General features: G+C 52.5%; 2 protein-coding genes across 4 annotated transcripts; both read left to right on the forward strand.

The window, feature by feature from the left end:
- Positions 1-70: 70 nt before the first annotated feature.
- CCHCR1 (coiled-coil alpha-helical rod protein 1) lies at positions 71-21361 on the forward strand. 3 transcript variants are annotated; one of them, XM_056127676.1, is made up of 18 exons: positions 71-193; positions 1233-1299; positions 1372-1567; positions 5124-5427; positions 8270-8433; positions 8532-8667; positions 8825-8935; positions 9118-9267; positions 12802-12912; positions 12988-13094; positions 16832-16944; positions 17124-17184; positions 17350-17486; positions 17766-17954; positions 18043-18144; positions 20145-20296; positions 20496-20625; positions 21150-21359. In XM_056127676.1, exons 2-18 carry the CDS (start codon positions 1284-1286, stop codon positions 21260-21262), a joined length of 2292 nt encoding a protein of 763 aa, XP_055983651.1. In that variant the 5' UTR covers positions 71-193; positions 1233-1283; the 3' UTR covers positions 21263-21359. The 3 variants fall into 3 exon arrangements, with proteins under 3 accessions (XP_055983651.1, XP_055983650.1, XP_055983652.1); XM_056127675.1 differs by having other exon boundaries at positions 20454-20625; positions 21150-21358; XM_056127677.1 differs by lacking the exon at positions 71-193 and adding an exon at positions 631-923 and having other exon boundaries at positions 20454-20625; positions 21150-21361.
- Positions 21362-23593: 2232 nt separating this feature from the next.
- On the forward strand, positions 23594-24638 carry PSORS1C2 (psoriasis susceptibility 1 candidate 2). Its single transcript, XM_056127696.1, has 2 exons — positions 23594-23829; positions 24286-24638. The coding sequence occupies exons 1-2, from the start codon at positions 23775-23777 to the stop codon at positions 24636-24638; spliced, it is 408 nt and encodes a 135-aa protein (XP_055983671.1). The 5' UTR covers positions 23594-23774.
- The last annotated feature ends 1866 nt before the right edge of the window (positions 24639-26504 follow it).

The following is a 26504-nucleotide window of genomic DNA, read 5'->3' on the forward strand; positions in this document are numbered from 1 at the left end:
TTTATCTGGCGTACATCCGAGCACTACTGCGCCTGCGTGCACCTCCTCCCTTCCTTTTTCCGGGGTGAAACGGCTTTGCTGCGGCCCGCCAAGCCGCCCGCTTTGCGCAGGCGCGGTCTAGGGCGGAGGCCGGACCCCAGATCGCGGTGTAGGGGGTGTGGCCAGAGGGCTGAAGGGGGCGCTCTCGCGCTGGGTAAGGGGCGTTCTGTAGAGTCGGTTGGGGGCGGGAAGGGGCCGAGAGGGGGTCGGGGGTGGGTATAGGGGTTCATAGGGGAATTGGGGTGCAGGGGCCAGGTAGAGGAATAGATCAGGTGGTCAGACATCCTTGCAGCTCAGGGTCCAACTGGATGAACACTCAGGAGTTTATAGGAAAGCTGAAAATCAGCTGGAGATCAGGAAAGTGAGCAGTGAGGGACCAGAGACCTTTTTCCAGGAAAAGCCAGATTAGAAAGAGAGGGGAGGAAGAAATAGATGAATTGGTGAGAGAGTGGACAGGGCTCACAGAACTTCTTGTGCCCTAGGACACTGAACGGAGGCGGGTGGCTTATGGAAATGGAAGTTGAAGAGATCATAGAAATTGAGGAAAGTTGACACGAAGGCTTTGGATGAGATCGGGAGGTTGGCTTTTCTGCCAGGGTCTAGGTCGATTCTCAGGGAACCTGTAGAACTGAGTGCCCCTCATGTGGCCGCATTCATCTGGGGCCAGGCCTTGGGCCAGCGCTTTGATAGGGAAGGACCCAGGGGTCATGGCTTGGTGGTGTCTGGATGGGTTACCGCAGGGTCTTGCTGAACCGTGGAGAGAACTCTGGAGATTGGGATCGCAGCCCCTGCACTGCACACCTGCTTTCTTACCTCCAACCCAGAATCGCAGAGACTGTAAAACTTTAAAGAAGAGGGTAAAGGCGAAGTCCAGAATTCTACAAGTATGATCAGTAATGCCTAAGACTAATACTAACACTAACACTAATACTAAAACTCCCTTTGCTCTTAGTAAAATCCATCCATGTCATGATGGATGGATTTTATGGTCATAGTTTATCAGGGGCCAGATTGGGTCGAGCAAGTTATCTTAAGGGGTTTCCTGCTTCTTTAGGAAAGTAGGAAAAGAAGAGCTAAGAGTCAGTGGACTTGGCTATTGTTTAAGGATGGTGACTTTGTTATAATAGGGACTCTCTCTTTGGAAGGTGGCCTGAGAATTGAATTGGAGTGTCCTTGTTTCTCCTATTGTCCAGGAGAACATAGACGACTGGAAACAGAATCTAGAGATTTCCAATAATGTGGAGATGTTTCGACCTTCAGGTCAGTGGCGACTTGGCATGGGGACTGCAGGTTGTTCTCCCAGGGAAATTGACTGTCTTTGCGATTCCTTAGATACAACGAGGCTGATTCCTCCATCCCACTTTCAAGCTCCGCCTAGAAAGACTTCCACCTGGGTTTCAAACAATCCCTTGGTTCCATCCCCTGTCCATCAAGATGTCTTGGACAGAAGATCAGACAACCAGAGACCCTCAGGGATATGGGAGCAGGATGTTTCTGGCGATGGGCAAGAACCACAGCGGAGAAGCAGGTAGGGATCATTGTTGGCTATATTCCTGGGCTTGCTCCTAGTGACTCTTCTTCAATAATATAGAGTCCCTATCCTAAGTCAGCCCTTAGTTTTATTTTATTTTGCTTTTTGGGTCACACCTGGCGATGCACAGGGGTTATTCCTGGCCCATGACTCAGGAATTACTCCTGGCGTTGCTCAGGGGACCAAACGCCCTAACTGCTATGCTATCACTGCAGTCCCTAAGTCAGCCCTTAGTTCCATAATTTGTTCCTTTTTCTGTAATCAACATAAAATTACCTATAATGCATATTTTTTTTTCTTTTTGAGTCACACCCGGAAATGCACAGAGGTTATTCCTGGCTCTGCACTCAGGAATTACTCCTGGCAGTGCTCAGCGGACCATATGGGATGCTGGGAATCGAACCTGGGTTGACCAAGTGCAAGGCAAACACCCTACCCTCTGTGCTATGGATCCAGCCCCACAATACCTAATTTTTTTGTTTGTTTTGGGATCACACCCACTTGTGTTCAGGGATCACTCCTGGTGCTTCTCAAACCTGGGTCAGCCACGTGCAAGGCAAGTACCCTACCAGCTGTACTAATTATTAAGACAGTATGCTAGATTCCAGGATGGGGATAAAAAGAATTATATAAGAGACATCCTGATATCAAAGAATTTAAAATCTGAAGGGAGGAGCTGAAGACATAGCACAGCGGGTAGGGCATTTACCTTGCATGTGGCCGACCCGGGTTCGATTTCCAGCATCCCATATGGTCCCCTGAGCACCGCCAGGAGTAACTCCTGAGTGTAGAGCCAGGAGTAACCCCTGAGCATCGCTGGGGGTGACCCAAAAAGCAAAAAAAAAAAAAAAAAAAATCTGAAGGGAGATGCTAGATTGACCAACAGTTAATCCTGATCAGCAGAGTATAAGACAGGTTCAAATTAGGAGTATAAACTGTGCAATGTGGTGATGTGGATTCAGTCCTATAGAATACGTGCCATTGGAGCTGACTGCTGGGTATGGGCCCATGTATTTGGAAAGATGATTCTTTTATTTTTTGTCTGGCAGTTGACTCAGGGTTTACTCCCAACTCTCTGCTCAGCGATTACTCCTGGCAAGCTTGGGGGACTAGATGTGGTGCCAGGGATCAAACTTGGGTGTGTTGTATACAAGGCAAGTGCCCTACTTGCTGTACTATCTCTCTGGCCAAGATTCTATTTTTTTTTCTTTTTTGGGGGGTCACACCTGGTGGTGCACAGGGGTTACTCCTGGTTCATACACTCAGGAATTACTCCTGGCAGTGTTCAGCGGGCCATATGGGATGCTGGGGATTGAACCTGGGTCGGCCTTGTGCAAGGCAAACACCCTACCCGCGGTGCTATCGCTCCAGCCCCTGGCCAAGATTCTTTTTTTTTCTTTTTTTCTTTTCTGGGTCACACCCAGCGATGCTCAGGGGTTATTCCTGGTTATTCCTGGCCCAGCACTCAGGAATTCCTCTTGGCAGTGCTTGGGGGACCATATGGGATGCCTGGGATCAAACCCAGGTCGGCTGCGTGCAAGGCAAATTCCCTACCCGCTGTGTTATCGCTCCAACCCCTGGCCAAGATTCTTATTCTTGATGTTTCATGTGTATCTTTTTCCAAATGTACTGGGCTGTCACTCTGCCATTTTACCTTAGAGGGTTGATTCTCAAGGTTAATTGAACTCTGGAATCACCTGAACAAACTTAGAAATCCTGCTTGTTTTTTTATTTTGGAGCCATATCTCACTGTACTCAGGGCATACTCCTGGCTCTGCACTAACAGAACACTCCTGGTGGGATTGTGGGGAACATATGTGGTACTTGGAATTGAACCTGGTTCGACTGCTTGCAAGGCAAGTGTCCTACCAACTGTACTGTCTTTCTGGTCCCAAACTTAGAAATTCTTAAGCCTGGATCCTACCTCAGAGATTAATTTGATTTCATGTCATGGTTGTGGTCTGGCTGTCAACTAGATAATTAAAAATATTATTATTATTATTATTATTATTTTGTTTGTTTTTGGACCACACCTGTCAGTGCTCAAGGGTTACTCCTAGCTCTGCACTCAGGAATCACTCCTGGAGGTGCTTGGGGCACCTTATGAGATGCTGGGGATCAAATGTATGCCAGCCATGTGCAAGGCAAACATCTTACTTTTCCATACTATTGCTCTGGACCCAATATATTGTTAGGAATATTAGATGTTAGGATTTTTATTTTTGGCTCTTGGGCCACACCTGAGTATGCTCAGTGCTTGTTCCTGACTCTGTGCTTACTGAACCCAGGCCAACTGCATGCAAGATAAGTGCCTTACCTGCTATACCTGTCTCTCTGGCCCCTCATTAGAATTTTTTTTTGTGTGTGTGTGTCTGGGGCATTTACGATGCTCTGGCAGTGTTCAGGAAACCATACAATGCCAGGGATCAAACTTGAATACAAAGCTTGCTTTTTTTCAGCCCATTATTAGGAAATTTCAAATCTGTTAAGGTGACTGGAATAAGAAGGATCGTTTGAGCATCTCTGCTCTAGAATGGGATTGCAGATAGGTCTCCCTTGAACTCCATGGAGTGCTAGAGTGGCTGCCAGGAGATGGAGACACTCTTGCTAGTTTGGTTACCAGGTGCCCTGGGTTCCACCCTCAGCACAGGAGAAAGCCTGTGTTTCTGGGCCTCAGTGAAAGAGCTGTCAAGAGCTGTTATATCCTGGTTTCAACTTGGTATCATAGCAGTGGTTCTCCCAGGACTCTTCACATAGTAGACCTCACACTCAATAAATGCCTTTAACTAGTGCCTGGTCTCATCTCTCTTTTTTTTTTTCTTCCCACTTTTTGTGTCATACCCAGTGATGTTCAGGGGTTACTCCTGGCTCTGCACTCAGGAATTACTCTTGGCAGTGCTTGGGGGACCATATGGGATGCCAGGGATCGAACCAAGTTGGCCACTATCACTGTCACTGTCACTGTCCTCCTGTAGTTCATCAGTTTGCTCGAGTGGGCCCAGTAACACTGTGAGACTTGTTGTTACTGTGTTTGGCATATCAAATATGTCACGAGGAGCTTGCCAGGCTTTGCTGTGTGGGCGAGATATTCTTGGTAGCTTGCTGGGCTCTCCGAGAGGGGTGGAGGAATCGAACTCGGGTTGGCCGTGTCTGTGTTGGCCATGTGCCAGACAAACACCCTACCCGCTGTGCTATTGCTCCAGCCCCTAGCCTCATCTCTTGTTAGTGAAACCCATGAGCTCTCACCATGCCACCTTCCAACTTCTAGACCTTAAATCACAATCCAAAGGTCTGCATGATCTTCCAGCTCCTCTAGTTTGAAATGTGTGGCAGGTACAGTTGCCTATATCTAGCTCTCACCTGAGAACATGTTCCATCAGTCAGCTACTCTGTAGGTTGTGTGAACCCAGACAGGACTTAATATAAATGCAGATAACCCAAGAGCTCAGCCTTTATCTCCCCGAATGGGAATGGAGGGACCCTTTTTTTCTGTTTCCAAGTATGCCCTTCGTCCCCTTTCTAGATCTTAACCTGTGCCCATCTGTTTTTGCAGGACCATGGATCTGCAGGGGTCTCATGCCCTGAGCCAGCAGGCCGAGCTGATCTCTAGGCAGTTGCAAGAGCTGCGACGACTGGAGGATGAAGTTCGGGTCCTTCAAGAATCCTCATTGCAGCAGAAATTGAGGCTGGAGGCCCAGTCCTTGGAGCTGGAGGCTCTGGCGCGGGCAGAGAAGGCTGGCCGGGTGGAAGCTGAAGGCTTGAGGGCTGCGTTAGCTGGGGCTGAGGTTGTCCGGAAGAATCTGGAAGAGGGAAGTCAGCGGGAGCTGGAGGAGGTGCAGAGGCTGCACCGAGAGCAGGTGAATGCGGGGTGGGAAGATTCACCTTCACAGAGGTGAGCTGGGCAACAGCTTTCGCAGAACATGGGTATCACAAGGATAGTGGTTATGAGATGTTGGGTAAAATCAATTAAATAGGAGACCTTGGACCAAGGAGATAGCTCAATAGGCTGGTGCAATGCTATGCATGTGTAAGCCCCAGATTTGATCCCCAATTCTGAGCAGCACTACAGGAATATCCCCAAGAGCAAATCCTGAGTCGGGAGTAGCCCCTCTGACTAGGTCTCTCAAACTGGCAAAACAGACAAAATGGGTGACCTTGAAAATGGAACACTTGGATATTGGGTTCCCATCCAGACTGCACCTTTCCCTGGATTCAGGTGGCTTCCTATGACTTGAGATGTTTTTTCTCTTCTTCTGGTCCCCATATCATCTGGGAGCACTGGGAAGCGGGAGAGTGTGGTGATAGAGGGTTTCTAACTCAGATTGGAAAGGAGGGTTCAGTTGAACTGTTATTTCTCTGCCATTATTTTTTTGGGGGTGAGGGGTGGAGGGTGGGTATACGACCACACTTGGTGGTGCTTAGGGCTTACTCCTGGCTCTGCACTCAGGAATCACTATCGCAGGCTCAGGGTGTCACATGGAATGCCAGGCATTAAAACTGGGTAGGCTGCATGTAAGGCAAGCACCCTACCCTCTGTACTGTCGCTCTGGCCCCTACGCAGCCATTCTTGAGGTAGCTGGGGCCCGGGGCGAGTGATCCTCCTGTTCCCTGTCCTCAAGGGTGCAGCCTGCAGCCCTGTGGGGGTACACATTCAGCTGGGTTCAATCCCAGAGGCTCCGCTGCAGATCTGGAGTGTGCCATGAAGGATGGGGAAGGGTTTATGCAAAGGCCACACTGAAAGCAAGTAGGGGTACTGTCCTTTATCACCCTGGAATGACTGAGAATTCAGAGCCAGTGAAGAAAAAATGGATACACTGAGTTTATAGTATTAACTTTTGAAATGACAAAGGGGAAATTAGGGACAAACAACTAGAGAAGTATATTTATATAGTTCATATTACAGGAAAGGGTTTCATTCTTTTGTTTTTTGAGGTCACACCTGGCAATGCTCATGGCTTGTTCCTGGCTCTGTGCACAGGGATCAGTTCAGGGGCCATATGGGGGTGCTGGGGCCGGAGCGATAGTACAGCGAGTAGGGTGTCTGCCTTGCATGAGGCTGACCCAGGTTCGATTCCCAGGATCCCATTTGGTCCCCTGAACACTGCCGGGAATGTTCCTGAGTGCAGAGCCAGGAACAACCCTTGAGCATCTCTGGGTGTGATCCAAAAAAAGCCAAAGAAACACCCAATCATATGGGGTGCCGGGGATTGAACCCAGGTCATGTCTATCCCACTGTACCATATCTCTGGCCCAGGGCTTCTATTTAGTACCTAATCTATACCTGGAAATTGATAAGGAAATGATTGAAGTTCAGTCAGAAAATGGTCAAAGGAGATAATTCATAGAAAGATATAATAGGCCTTTAGATTCATGAAAGCTTTGATGACAAATAAGTGGACATTTGGGCCTGAGCAATAGTATAGTAGATAGGGTGCTTGCTTTGCATGTAGCATAGCTGATTCCAATCCCCAACTCCCCCGCCCCCATGTGGTCCTCTTCAGCACCAGATGTGGCCCCAAAATAAAGCAATCAAAGAAGTGGACATTGGAAGAATACTTATTGGGGAAGGTGGCCAGAGGGGCTCTAGGTGGTGGTCTGGAGTGCGAGGCTGGAATGTTCGGAACATTGTGCTTTATCTTAGGAGCAGTGACTAACTGCTGAAAGAGTTTATTTCATTTTATTTTGTTGAACATTTTTTTCTTTTTTGGCTGAAAGATTTTAGACAGAAATGATGATATATACATATATGTAGTTTTTTCCTAAAGGGGGTGTTTTTGTCATTTATGTTCCTGAAATGTCACTGACAATTGTGCTAGAGGGGGTCGCATGGGAGATGACACTCCATGGACTGCCCCATAGTACCTTAAATATCTCCTGATATCCTCCCCGCTATCTGAGATACCATGAGAAGTTCCTGCCTGCCAGAACTTTCTTTTGCAAAGTAGTCAACCCCTCATAAGTCAGGCCTTTTTTTTTTTTTTTTCCCTTTTTGGTCACACCTGGCGATGCACAGGGGTTTTACTCATGGTGATGCTCAAGGGACCATATGGGATGCTGGGAATCAAACTAGGGTCGGCCACATGCAAGGCAAATGCCCTACCCACTGTACTGTTGTTCCAGCCCCATAGAAGTCAGACCTTTTGAGAGGATAGTAAGTGCTCAAAGGATGTAAGCACGTGATGAGACAGAGTGCTTTACTCTGGGAGGCGTGTCTGATGGGACCTGAGGAGTTAGGGAAGCTGGGCCTTCAGGGAAACTCCACAGTGGGAAAGAGCATGATATTTGGGGTGAAAGAAGGAGGGCGGAGAGCTGGGGCATGTTGGCACTCAGAGGGCAGCAGGAGATGGGCTGGGGGGAGTGGGCAGAGGCCAAGGGAATATGGTGGGTTTGTTCTCAGCACCAACCACCCGAGGGGATGGGTGCTGCCCGGGCCAGAGAGAACGCTAACTCCTTTGGGTTGGTGCCAGTGCAGGAGAGATGCAAGATAATGTTTTGTGGGGACACCTGGCAAAGTCGGTGATGAACTGAAGGATGATGGTACGAGTGAGGCACTCAGGGTACGCTTCATTTGCCAGGCCCGGTTGGGTGATACGTTGGCCTGGTGTCAAAAGTCACAAATTGGGAACAGGGGCCAGGCTGGAGCAGGAGGGTTTGGAAAGCTCAATGTGGGGTTCACGGAACTGTCTCTTCTCTGCACAGCTCTCCTCCCTGACGCAAGCTCACCAGGAGGCGCTTTCCTGTTTGAACAACAAAGCTGAAAGCCTGGAGAAGTCTCTGAACAGTCTGGAAGCCAGGAGGGCTGCAGAAGCCAGTGAGCTGTCCGCTGCCCAGAAAGAGGCCGAGCTGCTGAGGAAGCAGCTGAGGTAAGTGGGAGTTGGCTGAGGGAAGCCCAGCACTGATGGGAGAGGCAGGTCTCCAGGGCGCCCCACTGATGGCCGCCCTATCCCAACCCCAACGCTAGCAAGACTCAAGAAGATTTGGAGGCTCAGGTGACCTTGGTTGAGAAACTAAGGAGATACGTCGGGGATCATGTCCCTCCCGAGGTCCAAAGCCAGTCGTGGGAATCGGAACGCCAGGAGCTTCTGGAAACTATGCAGGTGAGAGTGTGAGAGGGCTGGGTTGGGGTCATGGAGAGGCCTCAGGGACAAGAGACCAGGACAAGGAGACAGCGCAGACTGGGGTGCAGGATAGCCTTGCGGAGATGGCCAGGCGTGGACCCCTCCTGAGGCCAGGTTCCCCCTCCCTCTCCCTCAGCACTTGCAGGAGGACCGGGACGGCCTGCGCACCACTGCCGAGCTGCTGCAGGTACGCGTGGAGAGTCTCCTGCACATCCTCTCCATACAGGAGGAGGAGCTGGCCCGGAAGGTAGGCAACCCCCCTACCCTCCCTGCCCGCCTCCTGGGCGCCTGCCCAAGGACCTCACTGTCCTTTTGCTGTCACTGAAGTGGCTTGGGCAGGGCAGAGGGAGAATTAGATACCTCCCGCCTCCGCTCTTTACCCCTTAGATACCCCACACGCCGGTCTTTTCTCTACCCCTAAACCTCCAGGTTCAGCCTTCTGATACCCTGGAGCCCGACTTCACCAGGAAGTGCCAGTCTCTGCTGAAGAACTGGCGGGAGAAGGTGTTTGCCCTCATGGTGCAGCTGAAGGCCCAGGAGCTGGAGCACAGGGCCCACGTGCAGCAGCTGAAGGCGCAGGTCACTTGGCGGCTGCTCCCCTCATCTCCCCCCACTCCTTGCTCTTTTTTTTCTTTTCTTGGCTACTCACACGGTTCTCAGGGGAGCCAGGGATGTAACTGGCATCTCCTGTGTGCAAATCATACACTCAGTCCTTTGAGTCATCTTCTGTCCCTAACTCCTTGCTCTTCATGTAGTCATAACACTTATTTGGAGGTTGGCAACATAGAGAGTGGTACTGAGGGCTTATTCCTCACTCTGACTCAGGGATCACTCCCGACAGGCTCAGGGGAGCATATGGGATGCGGGGGATTGAACCTTGGGTTGGCCACGTGGAGGGCAAGTGCCCTACGCACTGTGCTATCGCTCCAGTCTCTTTTTTTTTTGGCTTTTTTGGGTCACACCTGGTGATGCACAGGGGTTACTCCTGGCTCTGCACTCAGGAATTACTCCTGGTGGTGCTCAGGGGACCATATGGGATGCCGGGGATCGAACCTGGGTCAACCGCATGCGAGACAAACGCCCTCCCTGCTGTGCTGTAACTTCAGCCTGCAACTCCAGTCCCTCTTTATTGAACTATATTTAAATTGATTTTCTTCTCTTACCAGGGATTTGGGACCATGGGGCGATCAGGATCACCTTGGTGCATGTGAAGCACTGAGGATGGAGTTTGGGATCTCAAACTTGCCCTGGGCGTTTCCCAAGCCGCCAAGCTGGGTCCTTTCATGCTGGGGATCCCTAATAATTACAGGGCTGTCAGGATCACCTCAGCACTTGTGGGTGGTGCTGGGGTTTGAACTCTTGGCCTGGTAAATGCTCTCTAAGCCTCTGAACTATTTTTCAGACTTCTAGAGTTCTATATTTAATTTAATTTATTTATTTTGCTTTTTGGATCACACCTGGTGATGCACAGGGGTTACTCCTGGCTCTGCACTTAGGAATTACTCCTGGCAGTGTTCAGGGGACCATATGGGATGCTGGGAATTGAACCCGGTCGGTCGGCTGCATGCAAAGCAAACGCCCTACCCACTGTGCTATCCTCCAGCCCCTCTATTTTTTGTTTTGCTTTTGGGCCACACCTGGTGGTACTTAGGGCATAAGCCTGACTCTGCACTCAGGAATCATTCCTGATGGCCTTGGGAAACCATATCAAGTGCCGGGGATTGAACCCAGGTTGGCCACGTGCAAGGCATGTACCATTGCTCTGTTCCAAGTTCTATACTTTAAAACCAATGGGAGCTGGGGAGGTGTCTCAATAGGCTGCAGCTCATGCTTTGCATGCAGGAGGCCCAGGTGTTTTATTTATTTATTTTTTCTTTTTGGGTCACACCCAGTGATGCACAGGGATTCCTTCTGGCTCTGCACTCAGAAATTACTCTTGGCAGTGCTCAAGGGACCACATGGGATGCTGGGGATCGAATTCGGATCAGCCGCATGCAAGGCAAACACCCTACCTGCTGTACTATAGCTCCAGCCCCCAGGAAGCCCAGGTTTGATCCCCAGTGCCACATGTCCCTCCAGCATGACTGGAAGCAACCTCTGAGTATTGAATGATGAGTGACTCCTGAGCACTGCCAGATATGGCCTCTAAAAAAGACAAAAAAAACTCAACAAAACCCAGAAAAAAAAATCCCCCCAAACCCAAAAGTAGTGAGAAAGATAGTACAGCACATAAGGCCTTGCACCTGGCTGACCTGGGTTCAGTCCCCAGCATTCCATATGGTCCCCTGAGCACTGCCAGAAATTATTTCTTAGTGAAGAGCCAGGCATAATGCCCGAGCATATCTGGATGTGGCCTCAAAACCAAAAACCAAGACCAAACAAAACCCCCCAAAAACCTAAAATAAAACAAATAGGTCAGGAATGTGGCCCAGGGAGTAGAAGATAAATCTTGAATGTGTGAGGCCTTGGGTTTGATTCACCATACCACAAGAAGTGAAGAGATTGGAGTGATAGTCCAGCGGGTAGAGCACTGTCTTTCACTCAGCCAACCTTGATTTGATCCCTGGCAACAAGCCCAAATATTTAACTTGGCTGCGATATGATATGGGGATTGTTTGCCTGTTGCACTGACCACCAGGGGGCGCGCACTTCACTTGCTACTCATCAGGGTAAAGGTAAAGGTAAAGGCCCTCCCGTTGATCGTCGATTTGCTCGAGCGGGCCCAGTAACGTCTCCATTGGAGACTTTGTTGTTACTGTGTCTGGCATATCGAATACTCTCGGTAGCTTGCCGGGCTCTCCGAGAGGGGCGGAGGAATTGAACTCGGGTCGGCCATGTTGGCCGCTTGTAAGGCGAACGCCCTACCCACTGTGCTATCGCTCATCAGGGTATGCCTGGCATTACTGCTATCTCCCCCATCCCCCTTCTTTTCAGGGGGCTTTGGGGGGTAGGGGCATAGCCAGTAGTGCTCAGGGCTTGCTCTGGGCTCTGAGCTCAGGATCTCTCCTGGCATTGCTCTGGAACCTTATGGGGTGCTGGAGATTGAACCCGGCTCGTTTGTGTGTGAGGCTAACCCCCCTACCCTCTCAGCCTGGCAGGGCTGGTATTTCAGGTGGGAATATGGGCTGCTGTCAGGAGCTGGATTCACAGCCTCACATGCAAATGGAAACACTACTCCAAGCCATATCTCTGGCCCCCATACATTACTTTCCCCCTTTTTTCTGGACACCCAGTGGTACTCGGGGTGTTCCTGGCTCTGTGTCCAGCAGAGACTGTTGGCAGTGATGGGGAATCATACCGGTGCTGGGGATGGAACCAGTGTTGGCCACATGCCAGGCAAGCTCCTTAACCCCCGTACTGTCTGTCTAGCTCCCCTAAGTCTTTTTTGAGTGATTATCACATAGTGGAAGCACAGCTGGAACCAGGAGGCTAGTGTTTGTTCTCATGGAGCTTCGCCCTGGAGCAGGGGCATAGCAGGCCGGCCAACAGTGTCCAGCAGAGCTGTCTGCAAACAACAGGATGGGGGATGTAGGGGTCGCACAGACAGCTCAGTGAGCTGAGTGCATGCTCTGTAAGTGGGAGACCTGGCTTCAGTCCCTGGCACTGCATGGTCCCCCAGGCACCACGAGGTGCATCACCAGGCACCAAGCTGGTAGCAGCTCCCGAGCACCACAGAAGATGCCCCAGACCAAACTTCCTACCCTACAGCAAAGGAAAGGAAAAGGGAAAAGATAATGGGCCAGCCTGACATACAGAACGGCCCCTACGCAGTTGAGTGTCCAAAGATAGGTGGATTGGGTTGAGTGTGGCTTTTTTGTGCTGTTCAATAATTGGAGCACATGGAACCTGCTTCTGGAGGGAAATGTGGATCCAGACGTTGCCCTTGGCTAGAGATACTCTTTTTTTCCCCCCTTTTTGATTCACACTCAGCGATGCACAGGGGTTAATCCTGGCTCTGCACTCAGGAATTATTCCTGGCAGTGCTCAGGGGACCATCTGGGATGCTGGGAATCGAACCTGAGTTGGCCACGTGCAAGGCAAACTCCCTACCCACTGTGCTATTGCTCCAGCCCCCTGGTCTGCCACGCTAGTCTCAGACTTCTCTTGCCCCAGGTGGCAGAGCTCCAGGAGAGAACTGCCTCCCAGAGCCAGGAGCAGGCCATCCTGCAGCACTCCCTGAAGGACAGAGCCACCGAGGCCGAAGTGGAGCGGCTGGGCGCCAAGGTCGGTGCCAGAGGTGGTCCCTCGGGGGTGGGATGGGCGGCAGGGGAACCCGGGCAGAGCATGCGTCCCTCGCAGACCCTGCAGGTGGAGCTGACTCGGGCCCAGGAGGCTGGACGCCGGCACAAGCAGCAGACGGCAGAGACCGAGGAGCAGCTGAAGCTTGTGGCCAACACTGTGGTCAGGTATGTGAGCTGGAGCCGAGGGGAGAGAGTCCTGCTTCCTCGGCTTCCCTGCCAACTCAGAGATGACAAGTGTCAGGCAGAAAGGGGTGGGAAGCCAGCAGGTGAGTGTGCAGGGCTCCTGGTGTTCAGTCTTGGAATGTCCCCAGGCTTTCTGTTTTCCTGGGACCCTGTTTTCACATTCATGCCACAGGTGTGACCCCCTAGGGTGTGGGGCCGGGCTTCCTCCCACTTGGCAGCAACTTGAACTAAGTAGGATGGCCACCCTCAGAGTCGCTCTGGGATGGGGGTGCTGACACTTGGTCTTTAGTCATTTAACGTTTTAGAGGGTTGGAGCACAGGCTTTATGTGCAGGAGCCCTCAGTTGGTACTGTGAGCTCTGCTGAGTATGATGCCCAAATGAAAATAGACACAATTTAAAGGGCATGGCCTGTTTCTTTGTAAACAAATGTAATCTCTGTGTTAAATTATACACCTACTGTTGTAACAGTGATTCTAACATAGTTGCCACTTTCCTGCTAGCCTGTGTCTCTCAATGTCAACTTTTTAGGTGGTTCCTTCTGACATGTTATATAACCTATGGAATGTGCCCTCAGGGACTGACAGATACTGTAGGGCTCTCGCCTTACACTAGGCTATTTTAGTTCAATCCCCAGCATCACATGTGGTTCCTGGTCCCTCCAGGAGTGATCTCAGAGAGCAGAGCAAGGAGTAAATCACTGTGTGTGACTCCCAAAACAAAACAAACAAAAAGAAGACTCTCAGGAGAAGCTTAAACTTTGAGCTGGTAATGCCCTCCTCAGACTCAGATGTTGGGCTACCACAGCCCTGGGGGTGGGGTTCGTCACAGTGCTCCACTGTCCCCCCACTCTGTAAAAGCTGGCCATGTCTTGAGGCTGTGCTTGCTGGCACGCTCAACCTCTCTGGTTTAAAGAGGCTGTGATGCAGCTGGGTCCTTGCCCACCATCCTCTCCACTGAATTTGTACTTATGCACTCACTGAAAAAACAAAAAAAATGAAAGTGATGAGACCTGCCTGGGATTAGAGACTAGTTTTGAGGAGGTACCGTCTGGAAGCTGTATGTGGACCAGGTTCTACTTTGGTGCAGGGACATACCTGACATGGTTCTTGTTTATGGTTTATTGCTGAAGAGCCCACCAGGATTCAAATAATCCACTTTATGGGTTACTGCCAGGTGTGTGGATGAATGATCTTTACCTGTCGCTCTAGGGACTGCTGTTCGTTTACAGGTATGGAAAGCTTGAAAACCACAACTCTAAGCCAGGACTCCCCTGCCCCCCCCATTTTTTTTTTTGTTGTTTGTTTGTTTTCTTTTTGGGTCACACCCGGTGATGCACCGGGGTTCCTCTTGGCTCTGTACTCAGGAGTTACTCCTGGCGGTGCTCAGGGGACCATATGGGATGCTGGGAATCGAACCTGGGTGGGCCGCGTGCAAGGCAAATGCCCTGCCCGCTGTGCTATCGCTCCAGCCCGTTTGTTTTCTTTTGAGCGATATTCACCAGTGCTCAGGGCTTGCTTCTAGCTCTGCACTCAGGAATTACTCCTGACAGTGCTTGGGGGACCATATGAGCGATGGTTCAGTCTGCAAAGCAAACTCCCCGACTGCTGCGCTATCTATCCAGTCCCCAGGGATGCTACTGCTGCTTTTCTTTTTCCTCGACCTCTCCCGCCCCTCTCCTCTCCCTCCCTCCTCCTCCCGCCCTCCTTCTCCTCCTCCTCCTCCTGCTCCTCTTCTTCCTCCTCCTTTCCCTTCCTTCCTTCCTTCCTTCCTTTTTTTTTTGTTTGTTTCTGGGCCACACCCAGGGTACTCAGGGTTCACTCCTGACTCTGCACTCAGGGTTCAATCCTGGTGGGCTTGGGGGACCATGTGTGGTACCAGGGATCAAACCTGGCTTGGCCACGTGCAAGGCAAGTGCCCTGCCTGCTGTACTCCAACCCCAACTCCAACCCCAGGCTTCTTAAACTGCTCACAACCCCTTTTGCCCTAGAAAAATTTTTAAACATAAAATATATTTTACTTGGTCTCCTGCACAAGTAATTCCAAAGAGTGAGAAGCGGGAGAATGTAGGAGTACTGCAGTTTATTTAGCCACAGCTTAAACTGGCTCGAGCTGTCATGAACTCCAAATTTTTTTTGTTCTTTTTTTTTGGGGGGGGGGGTGGAGACCACACTCCGTGGTGCTCATTAGTCCTGGCCCAGGGGTCACTCCTGGAAGGGCTGGCAGGGGTCACTCCTGGAAGGGCTGGGAGATCATATGTGGTGCCCCAGATCAGACCTGGGTTGGCCGCATGCAGGGCAAGCGCCCCACCCGCTGTACTGTCTTTCCAGACCCTCCATATTCTCCTTGCTTACACTGTCCCCTGCCTGTCAGACGCGGTCTGCGGTGAGCCCCACCTGACAAAGCGTTACATGAGTCAGGCTATGTAGGTATATAAAATCGGTACACAGGTCAAGCATTTACTCATAATAAATCATTAGGAAACGTTTGTTTTTGAAAGTTACGTGGTCCCACATGGCCACAGTTTAAGAAGCTGGGCCCTTAGGTGACTTAGAAACGTCCTAATTAAGAGGCGGCTGGGATGGGCGGTGCCTGCGCAGACCACGACCACGCTGAGATGGTCGGGTGCGTCTGAGACGCCTCCCAGCCTGGGCCGCCCTCTGGCTCCTGTTGGCGGGCTTGGATCTGTTGCTCCCGCCCTGCCCAGGCTACTGCTCTTGCATTTAGGTTTCTTGTTTACATGAACCACGCAGCGGTGGGCACAGCCAGATGAGACCAGCCTTCCCAGCTGGGTAGGTAACTACTGCTGCTGAGGAATCAGCTGCTCAGCTGTTGGAAAAGACTCAATGTCTTAGAGTGTTCTCAGAGCTCAGGGCTATTTAAAAATACAACGGACACCCTGGGCTATGGTCTCCCCAACCCCCCAGCAAGGACTACCAGGAGATCCTCCAAAACCTGGATGTGGGCACACCCCGCTTTACATCACTCACTTTAGCCCCTGTGGAGTTTTTATTTGTGTGTGTGGTTCTTGGAGCAAACCCAGGACTTAATGCTTGCAAGGCCAGTGCGTTCCACCGAGCCACATCCCTGGTGCCCCTCCCCATAGAGATTTTACAGCGCCCTTTGCTGTGTCAGGCATTTGGGTCCAGATGGGGCATGACCCCATGAAGCCCTGATTGGTTTTACTTCAGGGCTGTTATTAAAGACTCTGATTGCTCAGATCCAAATGAGAAACTACTGTAATTGGGGCCCAGGAATGGCTTTGGTTTTTGTACAAGCAACTGGATTGTTTTTATTTTTCACTTATTTTATTTACCAAAATATTTGATTTACACCTGGTATTTCTGGGGGCTGCTGCTGGCTCAGTGCTCAGGGGTCATTCTTGGAAATACTTAGGGGACGCTGTGGTGGTGAGGATGGAATACAGGCCTCCTTCCAGTAAAGCATGGTCTTCAACCCTTTGAGCCACGTGTCCAGCCCTGGATCATTTTATCTGACAGTCACTGAAGGGCTTAGTTTCTCAGATTGGCCTCATTGATAGATGAGGAGCTTGGGCATGTCTGGCAGCAGGGGCTGGGGGTGGGGGGTGGGGTGCATGGATGCTTCTCTTCCTAGCCCAGACCCCTTCCCTCTCTTCCCCACGTGCAGAGCCACACGGGAGAGAGGAGCAGGCTGGGTGGTAGAGCGGGGCGGGAGGGACCGTGACCTGAGCCTTCTCCAGCTTCCAGACCTGGCTGCAGAGCACCGTGGCCGAGGTGGATCTGGCCCTCGCGCGACTGCCCAGCCTCAGCAACCGAATCAGCTTCGCTGTTCGCAAGGTCCACACCATCCAGGGTGGGTAGGGTGAGGCCAGGTGCCTGCATGTCTCCACCAGTTCTCTCTGTGCCATCTGTCCCCCCCCCACTCCCCAACCCCCCGCACCCCCGCTTTCACTCCCAGCATCTTCTGCCTTATTTCCTCAGCCTCCTCCTTTCCTGTCAAACTCAGCACCGCGTCTGTCTTTTCTTTCCCAGGGCTGATGGCTCGAAAACTGGCCCTTGTTCAGCTGCGCCAGGAGAGGGAGAGTGAGGAGAGGTGAATTTGGGGGGCACTTTGGGGTGGATCAGGGGAGGAGGTGCAGGGTGTGAGGTGTTGGTTGCTGGGACCCCAGGCAGTGAAGACTGAGGTGGGATGGGGGTCGGGCAGCGGGGTGATTTCCCCCACCTCCGCCCCCGACTCTGTTTTTCTTCCCTATCTCAGCTGCCCCCCACCCCCACCAGACGCAGCCATGAGCCAGGAGTTGGAGCAGCTGCGGGAAGAACGGAACCGGCTGGATGCTGAGCTGCAGCTGAGTGCCCACATCATCCAGCAGGAAGTGGGCCGGGCGCGGCAGCAAGGTGCCGAAGCTTGAGCTACTGTGTGTGCGCGTGCGTGTGTGTGCATGCGTGTGTGCACGTGCCTGTGTGTATGTGCGCACGCGTGCGTGTGTGTGCGTGTGTATGTGTGTGCGCATGCGTGCGTGCATGCATGCGCGTGTATGCGTGTGCATGTGTGCATGCGTGTGTGTATGTGTGCATGTGTGGGTGTGCACAAGTGTGCACGTGTGTATGTGTGTGTGTGCACGTGTATGTGTGTGTTTGAGGGGAAGAGCCCTGTGTGAACTCCATCTCTTCCAGGGGAGGCTGAGCGGATGCAGCTAAGCGAGGTGGCCCAGCAGCTGGAGCAGGAGCTGCAGCGCACGCAGGAGTCCCTGGTGAACGTGGGGCTGCAGCTGGAAGCTGCGCGCCAGGGCCAGCAGGAGAGCACGGAGGAGGCTGCCAGTCTGCGGCGGGAGCTGACGCAGCAGCAGGAGATCTACGGACAAGGTGGGTGAGAAGGGAAGCGGGTCTGCCCGGGGAGGGTGCCTGGGGAGCACAGCCGGATCCACACTGCCCACCTGCATCTTCACCCCAGCGCTGCAGGAGAAGGTGGCGGAGGTGGAGACGCGGCTGCGCGAGCAGCTGTTGGAAACGGAGAGAAGACTGAATGAGGCCCGGCGGGAACACGCCAAGGCGGGTGAGCCGCGCTGGGGCACAGGGGCTTCCACCGAGGGCACTGCCACCCAGGGGTTTGTCGGAGCCTGTTTGGATGCCTACAAGGCGTGACGTTACCACACTGACACCGATGATGTCTCAGGTGAACAAATCCTTATTGCCAAGCCCCAGACGGGCCCCCACAAACTGCTGCTGTTGCCGCCCTGACTTGCGCGCTTTTCCTCCCCCTCCCACCCCTCCCCTGCTGCTGTGATGGTGGGTGGCAGGCTCTCCCCATGCCAGTGCTCGAGGGCTCACGGCAAAGTCTGTGGTGCTCGCACACTCACCGCTGTGCTCCCTCACTGGTGCTCACGCTGATTTAGTTGCGTTGCTTGTCCCTGTGTACACGGGGTCACACTCCTCTTTAGTTGTGGTGTTTGCGTATATTCTGGTATTGCTGGGGGCGGGGAAGGTCTCGTACACCTGCCTGCTGGGGCTCGCACTTCCTGGCAGTGGCGGTCACACCTATTTGAAGGGGGATACTTGCCAGGGGTTGCACCCCATTTAGTTGCAGTGTTTGCACGTCTTGCTGTGGTGTGGCTGGGAATTGTGACTCTGGACCACACAGAGACCATGCCCTGCACAGGCAGCAGCACCGGGGCTTGAACTCGTGGCCTCTGCCCTCAACTCAAAAGAAAACTTTTTAAACACTTAGACGAGTTACGCTTTCTCTCACTGGGTGCAACAGTCACCAACTTCTGCCGCGCCTGCTCTCACATATAATCTGTATACATTGTTTTGAATCACTTAAAGTTGTAGGGCTGGGTTTTGGAGAGAGACATAGCCCAGTGGGTAAGGCACTTGCCTCGCATGCAACCGACCCAGGTTTGATCAACACCATGTGTGGTCCCCTGAGTACCACCAATGGTGATCCCTGAATGCAGAGCCAGGAGTAAGCCCTAAAAGCTTCACTGGGTGTCGGACCACGGAAATGGCTCAGGACTGGAGCACATGCTTCGGTTGCAGGTGCCCTACGCAGTCCCCAGCACCACATAATCACCTCCCGTAGTAAGTTGCAGACATGACCCTTCAGCAATATTGTTTACAAAGAGGAAATTGTTACGTATTTATTGATTTATTGACTTTTGGGTCATACTTGGCGATGCTCAAGGGTTACTCTTTTTTTTTTTTTTTTGCTTTTTGGATCACACCTGGCGATGCACAGGAGTTACTCCTGGCTTTGCACTCAGAAGTTACTCCTGGTGGTGCTCACGGGATATTCCCAGCCCCCATATGGGATGCTGGGGATCCAACCTGGGTCGACTGTGTGCAAGGCTAACGCCCTTTGCACTGTAAATTATCGCTCCAGCCCCATAGGGGTTACTCTTGACTCTACACTGAGGGATGATTCCTGGTGGTTCTTGGGGACCATATGGAGTGCCGGGAATCAAACCCAGGTTGGCTGTGTGCAAGGCAGAAGCCCTCCCTGCTCTGCTCCGTGCCTACTGTTGCTCTGCCCACCGTCATGTATTTTTATAATCTCGTGCCATTGCCACACTTTGAGAAAGTGAACATGGGGCCAGAGAGATAGTACAGGGCTTACGGGGCTTTACCTTGCACACGGCTGACTCTGGTTCCATCCTTGGCACTGCATAGGGTCTCCTGAGCACAGAGTCAGGAGTACACCCGGAGCACCGCCATTGTGGCTCTACCTCCTCTCCCTGTCCTCCCCCCTCCGAAAAAGGGAGGGAGAAGTGACCGTTATGAACACAACGCTTCAGCCTGTTGTCAGGTTTTTCCCTAGGGAATTCTGGGAAAGTTCAGGAAGGGGAAGGTGCCTTGGGCCTACAGATTCATGCATGGATCCTAAAACATCCAGACCCCCGTCAGCCCTACCCCCTACCAACTCCCGTGTAAAAGAAACGGAGCTCCAGAGTTGGCGACCCAGCGTGACTGCCCTCGCTCCAGTCACCCTTTGCTGGTGCCTCACTGCCCCGGGGTGCCCACTCCTCACCCCTGTGCTGGTTCCCCCATCCCCTGCAGTGGTCACCTTGCGCCAGATGCAGCGCAAAGCCGCGCGGGAAAAGGAGCGGAATCAGGAGCTCCGGCGCCTGCACGACGAGGCCCAGAAGGAGGAGGGGCTGCGACTGACCCAGCGTGTGCAGGAGCTGGAGAAGGACAAGAACATCATGCTGGTAGGGGACTGCAGAGAGTGTTTTTCTGTATTCTCAGTTTTGGTTTTACCTCTGGAAGATGATGGGTGCTGGACCCTCCTCCTGGCCCTTGGGGGGGACTGAGGCGGGGGCAGAGGCTCTGCCTGGGCCAGGAGGCCTTTAACCCTCTCCTTCCCAGGCCACCTTGCAGCAGGAGGGTCTCCTCTCCCATTACAAGCAGCAGCGACTGTTGGCGGTTCTTCCATCCCTCCTGGACAAGGGGCCGCCCCCGGAGCCCAGCCCCGCGCCCCTGCGGCCTTCAGCGTCTGTTCCTTCAGCTGCAACACTCTACACCAGAGAGTCCATAAGAGGTAACGGTCCGAGTGGGAAGGGGTAGGTGGGCAGGGGCTCCAGCCTCTGCCCCAGGGACCAGGATGCAGGCTGCTGTCCCGTGGCCCCGAGAACCCTCTTTTTATCTTTTGTGGGGAGGGCATACCTGGCGATTCAGGGGTTACTGCTGGCTCTGCACTCAGGAGTTACTCCTGGCGGTGCTCGGGGGACTATATGGGATGCCGAGGATCGAACCTGGGTCGGCCATGTGCAAGGCAAATGCCCTACCCACTGTACTATCACTCCAGCCACTCTTTTTTTTTCATTTTTTTTTCAATGTTGGGACCCCACCAGGTAGTGCTAAGGGGTGACTCCCAGGTCAGTGTCTGGGGCCCCTCTTGGTGGTGCTCAGGAGAACAGTGATGAGAATGCCCGTGTGCTCTCTCCAGCCTCCATATCACCTGATTTCACAGCCTTCTTCCCAGTCTCCCTCACCCACTGTACAGCCTTGTTGCTCTCCCAGCAGCCCTTTCTCTGTCAGACCCATCCGGGGCTTCTTTCCCAGGATCCCTGTCCGTCCTGCTCGATGACCTGCAGGGCCTGAGTGAGGCCATTTCCAAGGAGGAAGCCATTTCTCAGGGAGACAACCAGAACTCCTCTGCTCCGCCGTGCCACTGACAGCTAGACTTCAAGGGCAGCCGGAGGACCACAGAGAAGTGGGTGGGGGTTTCCGGGGGCCAGACGCCCTGCTTCCCTCTCAGGCCCAGCAATCACCAACGTGCCTGTGAAATCTGTGACTCAATAAAGACTAGTAGTAGCGACTAACTGGAATTTTCATCTCTGACTACAAGGGAATCTCCCCGCAGACGCCTCTTCCTGGATATCCGGGAAGTGGTCCTATACACAGTTCTTTCTCTAGAAGGTTCTTTTTGCAACCCCCTTTCTAGAATTCTTGGGATTTTTTTTCTCTTTTTTTTCTGAGAAGCTGTAGGTTTTCTGTATTCTCAGTTTTGGTTTTATCTCTGAAAGATGATGAATGCTGGACCAAACACTCCCTCTCTCAGTGGGCATTTCAGCAGTGGGACCCGGGGACAGGTACGTCACAGCTCCTGGGTCCCAGGGATGTCCTGACAGATCCTTGCTGGTGGGAAAGACAGAGGACACATACCTAAGTGAGCGAGTAGGAACATTTAAGTAGTCTATGCAGAGAATTGCTAGTAATGGGCAGAAATGGATTATGGGGCGGGGTGGCAGTAGACAGAGTGACAGGACCAGTGTCTCAGAAGGGCCATGGAGTGGGCAGCATACAGGCCCAGGACCCAGAAGTTTGAATTTTACTCGAAGATCACAGAAACCCTAGGATGCCTTTTTAGTTCCTGAGAAGCAGCCTCAGAGTTGAATTTACTTTTTTTTTTTTTTTTTTTTTTGGCTTTTTGGGTCACACCTGGCGATTCACAGGGGCCACTCCTGGCTTTGCACTTAGGAGTTACTCCTGGCAGTGCTCAGGGGACCATATGGGATGCTGGGAATCGAACCCGGGTCAGCTGTGTGCAAGGCAAACGCCCTACCTGCTGTGCTATTGCTCCAGCCCCTGGATTTATGTTCTTGAGAGGTCTTGATCCCTTCGGGAGGGAGATAACCAGGGTTATTGGGAGGTGAAAAGAGGGTTGTACTGCTGCATGGGGTGTCCTGGTGCCCAGGTTTGACCTGACTGTGAGCCCCAGGGCACGGTGCTGTCCCTTCCTACAGGGACAGGGAGTTACATTTTAGACATGTTTCTTCTGAGGGACCCCAAATGGAAGAGTCCTTCCTGACACAGGAGCTCTAGAGGGACCAACTAAGCACCCGGATGAGGGGGGCAGGATGGGCTCAGCTGGCACCCAGGATGACATGAAGAGGAAGGAGGAAGCAACTAAGAGGACAGCACTGAGGGCGCTGCCTCCTGAGCCCTTGGCCATGACTAAAGGTGGCAGCCCTGGGGTGGGGGAAAAGCACCAGGGTGTCCAGAGGTCTCCTTCCTCAGTCTCGGTCACTCCAGGAAGTTCCTGGGTGAAATTGCTTGAAGGTTAATGCTGGGGTTGAAGAAATTCACTCAAGAGCACAGCCACAAATGAGTGAACTGATTTGTGGAATATAACAGAATGGGAGACTCACAACCAAGAATACTAGAGATGAGTACCAGGAGGATTGATTCACGGCTTGGAAGCCGATCTCACATGCTGGGAGGAAAGGCAGCTCAGATAGAGAAGGGACCACCAAGTAAAGGGTGCTTGGAGGGCCCGCTCGGGATGGGAGATGTGTGCTGAAAGTAGACTATAGACCAAACATGATTGCCAGTCAATGCCTTTTTTGCAAACCTCAGCACCCAAAAGGAGAGAGAGAACTAAAGGGAATGCCCTGCCACAGAGGCGGGATGGTATGGGGGGGTCGGGGGGGTGGGAGGGATACTGGGATCATTGGTGGTGGAGAATGCGCACTGGTGGAGGGATGGGTACTCGATCATTGTATGACTGAAACGTAAGCATGAAAGTTTGTAAGTCTGTAACTGTACCTCACGGTGATTCATTTAAAAATATAAATAAATAAATAAACAAGAGCACAGCCAACCTGAGTCTTCAAGAGAGGAAAGAAAGGAGCCCCAGGAAAGGTTCAAAGCATATGGGTAGGGGGCCTGAGAAGTATTGGTTGCATCTCAGGAGTTCAAAGGGAGCAACAACCCCACCCCCCATATACCCCCTCCCCGCGTCCTGCCCTCCGGCCCCTGTAATTACCCGGCTTCCCCACGCATGCTTGGCACCCCTGCCCTGGCTTCCAGGGCTCCCAGGGATGAAAGGTGGCAGTCCTGTGATTACAGAGATGATGGGGGTATTGGATGCTCCAAAATATATCTGGAGGGACCTGGGACAATAAGTGTGGGTGACCGAGGTCTGGGTCATTCCTGGATCCTGAGCAGGGGTGTCGGGTTCCTGAGCTGAGGAAGTGAAATGAGGGACGCCATCAGAAGTTACACACCAGGCTGACCTCCAAACGGGTCTGACCAGTTCGGTTCTGATGGGATTCCTTGTGTCACTGCTCAGGGCCCCTCCCCACAGAGTGACCTGCTCCTCCCCCACTCCTTCCTATAAAGCCTCTTGGAGATCCCAGGCACCCAGACTCTGCCCACCCCCGACTCCGGGGGCCTGAAGGTACCATGATGATCAACTGGAAGCTGTTGGGGATTGTGCTGCTATGTTTGTGTGCCAGAGGTGAGCTGGGGTACGGGGGTGCTGATGGGCTAGAGCGGGCAGGATGCTCGAGATGTAGGAGACTGAGATTGCGTAAAAGGAAGAGTTGGGGGTTGTGGTGAGGCGGGAAAGTGCCTGTTAGGGGACCATCAGGGGCAGCTACTTCACGCGGGCGTTTAGATGTGGGTCATGTCAGAGGATGGAGGTTGCCCAGGTGTAGATGGCTTTGAAGCTCAGCCCTTGTCGGTAGAGAGCTCCAATCAGGGCTGGCTGGTGTTCTGGGGGTCCTATCAATTTAATAGATCAGACTGAACTCCTGATGGCTCAGGAGAGGGTTTCTGGGTCCACTTGCCATCCATGTGAGAGCCCTTTGAGAGTCACCTTTGAGGTGTTTGTAGGATGCGATCAGGTCTGACCCATCGCTGGGGCTGATACTGGGGGTCTTCCCTCATCACCCCTTGCCTTTCTCCTCCACAGGCACCTCAGGCAACGGAGACCCCCCGTCCCTCACATCCACAGAGGCCCAAGAGGAGGACTCCCCAGTGTTGCCTCAGGGCCCTCCAATCCCAGGTGACCCCTGGCCCGGGGCGCCCCCTCTGATCGAGGACCCTCCACCTCCAGGCCTCAGTCGTCCCTGGAGAGACCTGCCGGATTCCGGGGTCTGGCCTCCTGAGCCCCCTACAACCACTCCTCCTCAGCCTCCCCGGCCTGACGACCCCTGGCCCGCGGGAGCCCAGCCTCCAGAGAACCCCTGGCCACCTGCCCCCGAGATGGACCACGGCGCTCAGGAGGAGCCAGACCTTGACCCTCCCCGGGAAGAATATCGATAATAGGGGACCCCCGGAGGCTCCTGGCATCCAGCAGAGGCGCCTACGCCCAGCTCTATCCTCTGATCGTGGAATTCGCCCCAACTTAGCCTAACTCTTTATGTGCCTCCTCATTTCCTTCCATTTTATTCCGACCACGCCGTTCTCATTATTTTCTGTCCTGGAGCCCCGCGCGGGGCTCCGTATTTCCCGTCCCTGTCTTCGACGGGGTCACACCTGCTACCTCGCGCGCAGCCCTCGCCCCCACCCCTTTCCGCGGTCCTGAGCGGGGCTGGCGGCTGTGCTTTCTGCTGCCACCTGGTGGCCGACATCTGGGGACGCCTCAGGAGACATGGTACTTGGAAGAAAGGGAAAAATAAAAACCATGTTTTCTTCATTTTGAATCTAGGTTGTTTCCTTGCCAGTGGTTAGGTATTTGAATGTTCAGATTTTCTCTCCACAGTCTCATATCTCCTTAGAGATGTGGAAGGAATTTGAGTACCTGTCCTTTGGGGGTTTGTTTTTGGGCCGTATCTGGTGGTGCTCAGAACTTACGGTGCAGGGTTCAGGAGACCATATCAGGTTCTGGGAATTGAATCTGGATCACCACTGTACCCAGGTGCATGGGCTCAGGTTGTGCAGGAGGAGGGTCTCAGTGCAACTAAGGACCCGCAGACCCACAGCTCACCTACTCTGGGACCACTATTTTGAGAATGAGAAACTAAGTTGGATTTCTCTTTAGTAGTTTATGGTTTTATTCCTGTTTAATTTGTTGGTTTGGTTTGATTTGGATGTTGGTGTCACATTCCTGCTGCTCCAGCTTGGTGTTTGCTCCCAGCAGGGCTTGGAAACCTTGTGGTGCCGAGGATCGAACCCTGATCTCCTGCGGGCAAAGCATGCGTTCTAGGGCTTCGAACTGTCTCCAGCACTGAGAGATGCATTTTTCAGTCAAAGTTGACTTTTCTGTTTAATAGTGGATGTTTGTAAATCAATTGTATCTTATAATAATCATAAGTCCCCTGCAGGATAATTATTTTTTTTCTTTTTGGGTCATACCTGGTGATGCACAGGGGTTACTCCTGGCTCTGCACTCAGGAATCACTCCTGGCGGTGCTCAGGGGACCATATGGGATGCTGGGAATCGAACCCAGGTTGGCCGAGTGCAAGGCAAACGCCCTACCCGCTGTGCTATTGCTCCAGCCCCAGGATAATGATTTTGAATACAAAAGGTATTATGGTCATAGGAAATACACTTTTCTTCAATTTATATACAGATTTTTGTTACAGATATATAGTTAAAGGCTTTTCAAAAATATAATAAAATTGGGACGGAAGCCACAGTTGAGGGGGTATGCCATAATTAAACAAGGCCAATTCGGGGTCACTCCCCAGCACCTCCTATGGCCCTCGAGCTCTTCCAGGAGTGATACCTAAGCATAGAGCAAATAGTAGGCCCTGAGCATTGCCAGGTGTGGACCCTCCATACAAAAGAAATCCCCTCCAAGCAAAACTAAACAGACTAATAAAATGGGGAGGGGAGAGAGCACAAAGGACAGGAGTGCGCACTCTGCACCTGGGGTACTAGGTGGTCCCTGGTCTGGCACGGTCTCACAGCACCCAGGACCCTGTGGGGAATAACCCTGACACTACTGAGTATGGCCATTCTGAGGAACACCAAAACACCAAAACCAAAACCAAAACACTGAAACAGAAAAAAAATTCAATAAAAATGATTTCAAGGGCTGAAGTGACAGCACAGCAGATAGGGTGTTTGCCTTGTACATGGTCAACCCAGGTTCGATTCCCAGCATCCCATATGGTCCTTCGAGCACCGCCGGGGTAATTCCTGAGTCCAGAGCCAGGAGTAACCCCTGAGCATCGCTGGGTGTG

Source organism: Sorex fumeus, unplaced genomic scaffold (assembly GCF_029834395.1).
Source record: "Sorex fumeus unplaced genomic scaffold, SorFum_2.1 ptg000063l, whole genome shotgun sequence".
Taxonomy (NCBI): domain Eukaryota; kingdom Metazoa; phylum Chordata; class Mammalia; order Eulipotyphla; family Soricidae; genus Sorex; species Sorex fumeus.

Bases quoted from the DNA above. Each gene is read 5' to 3' on its own strand.
- CCHCR1 (XM_056127677.1), top strand. From the start codon at position 681: ATGTGGCCGCATTCATCTGGGGCCAGGCCTTGGGCCAGCGCTTTGATA. The intron at 1,568-5,123 runs GTAGGGATCATT...CTGTTTTTGCAG, and splicing joins GAACCACAGCGGAGAAGCAG to GACCATGGATCTGCAGGGGT. The intron at 5,428-8,269 runs GTGAATGCGGGG...TTCTCTGCACAG, and splicing joins AGAGGCTGCACCGAGAGCAG to CTCTCCTCCCTGACGCAAGC.
- PSORS1C2 (XM_056127696.1), top strand. From the start codon at position 23,775: ATGATGATCAACTGGAAGCTGTTGGGGATTGTGCTGCTATGTTTGTGT. The intron at 23,830-24,285 runs GTGAGCTGGGGT...TCTCCTCCACAG, and splicing joins GCTATGTTTGTGTGCCAGAG to GCACCTCAGGCAACGGAGAC.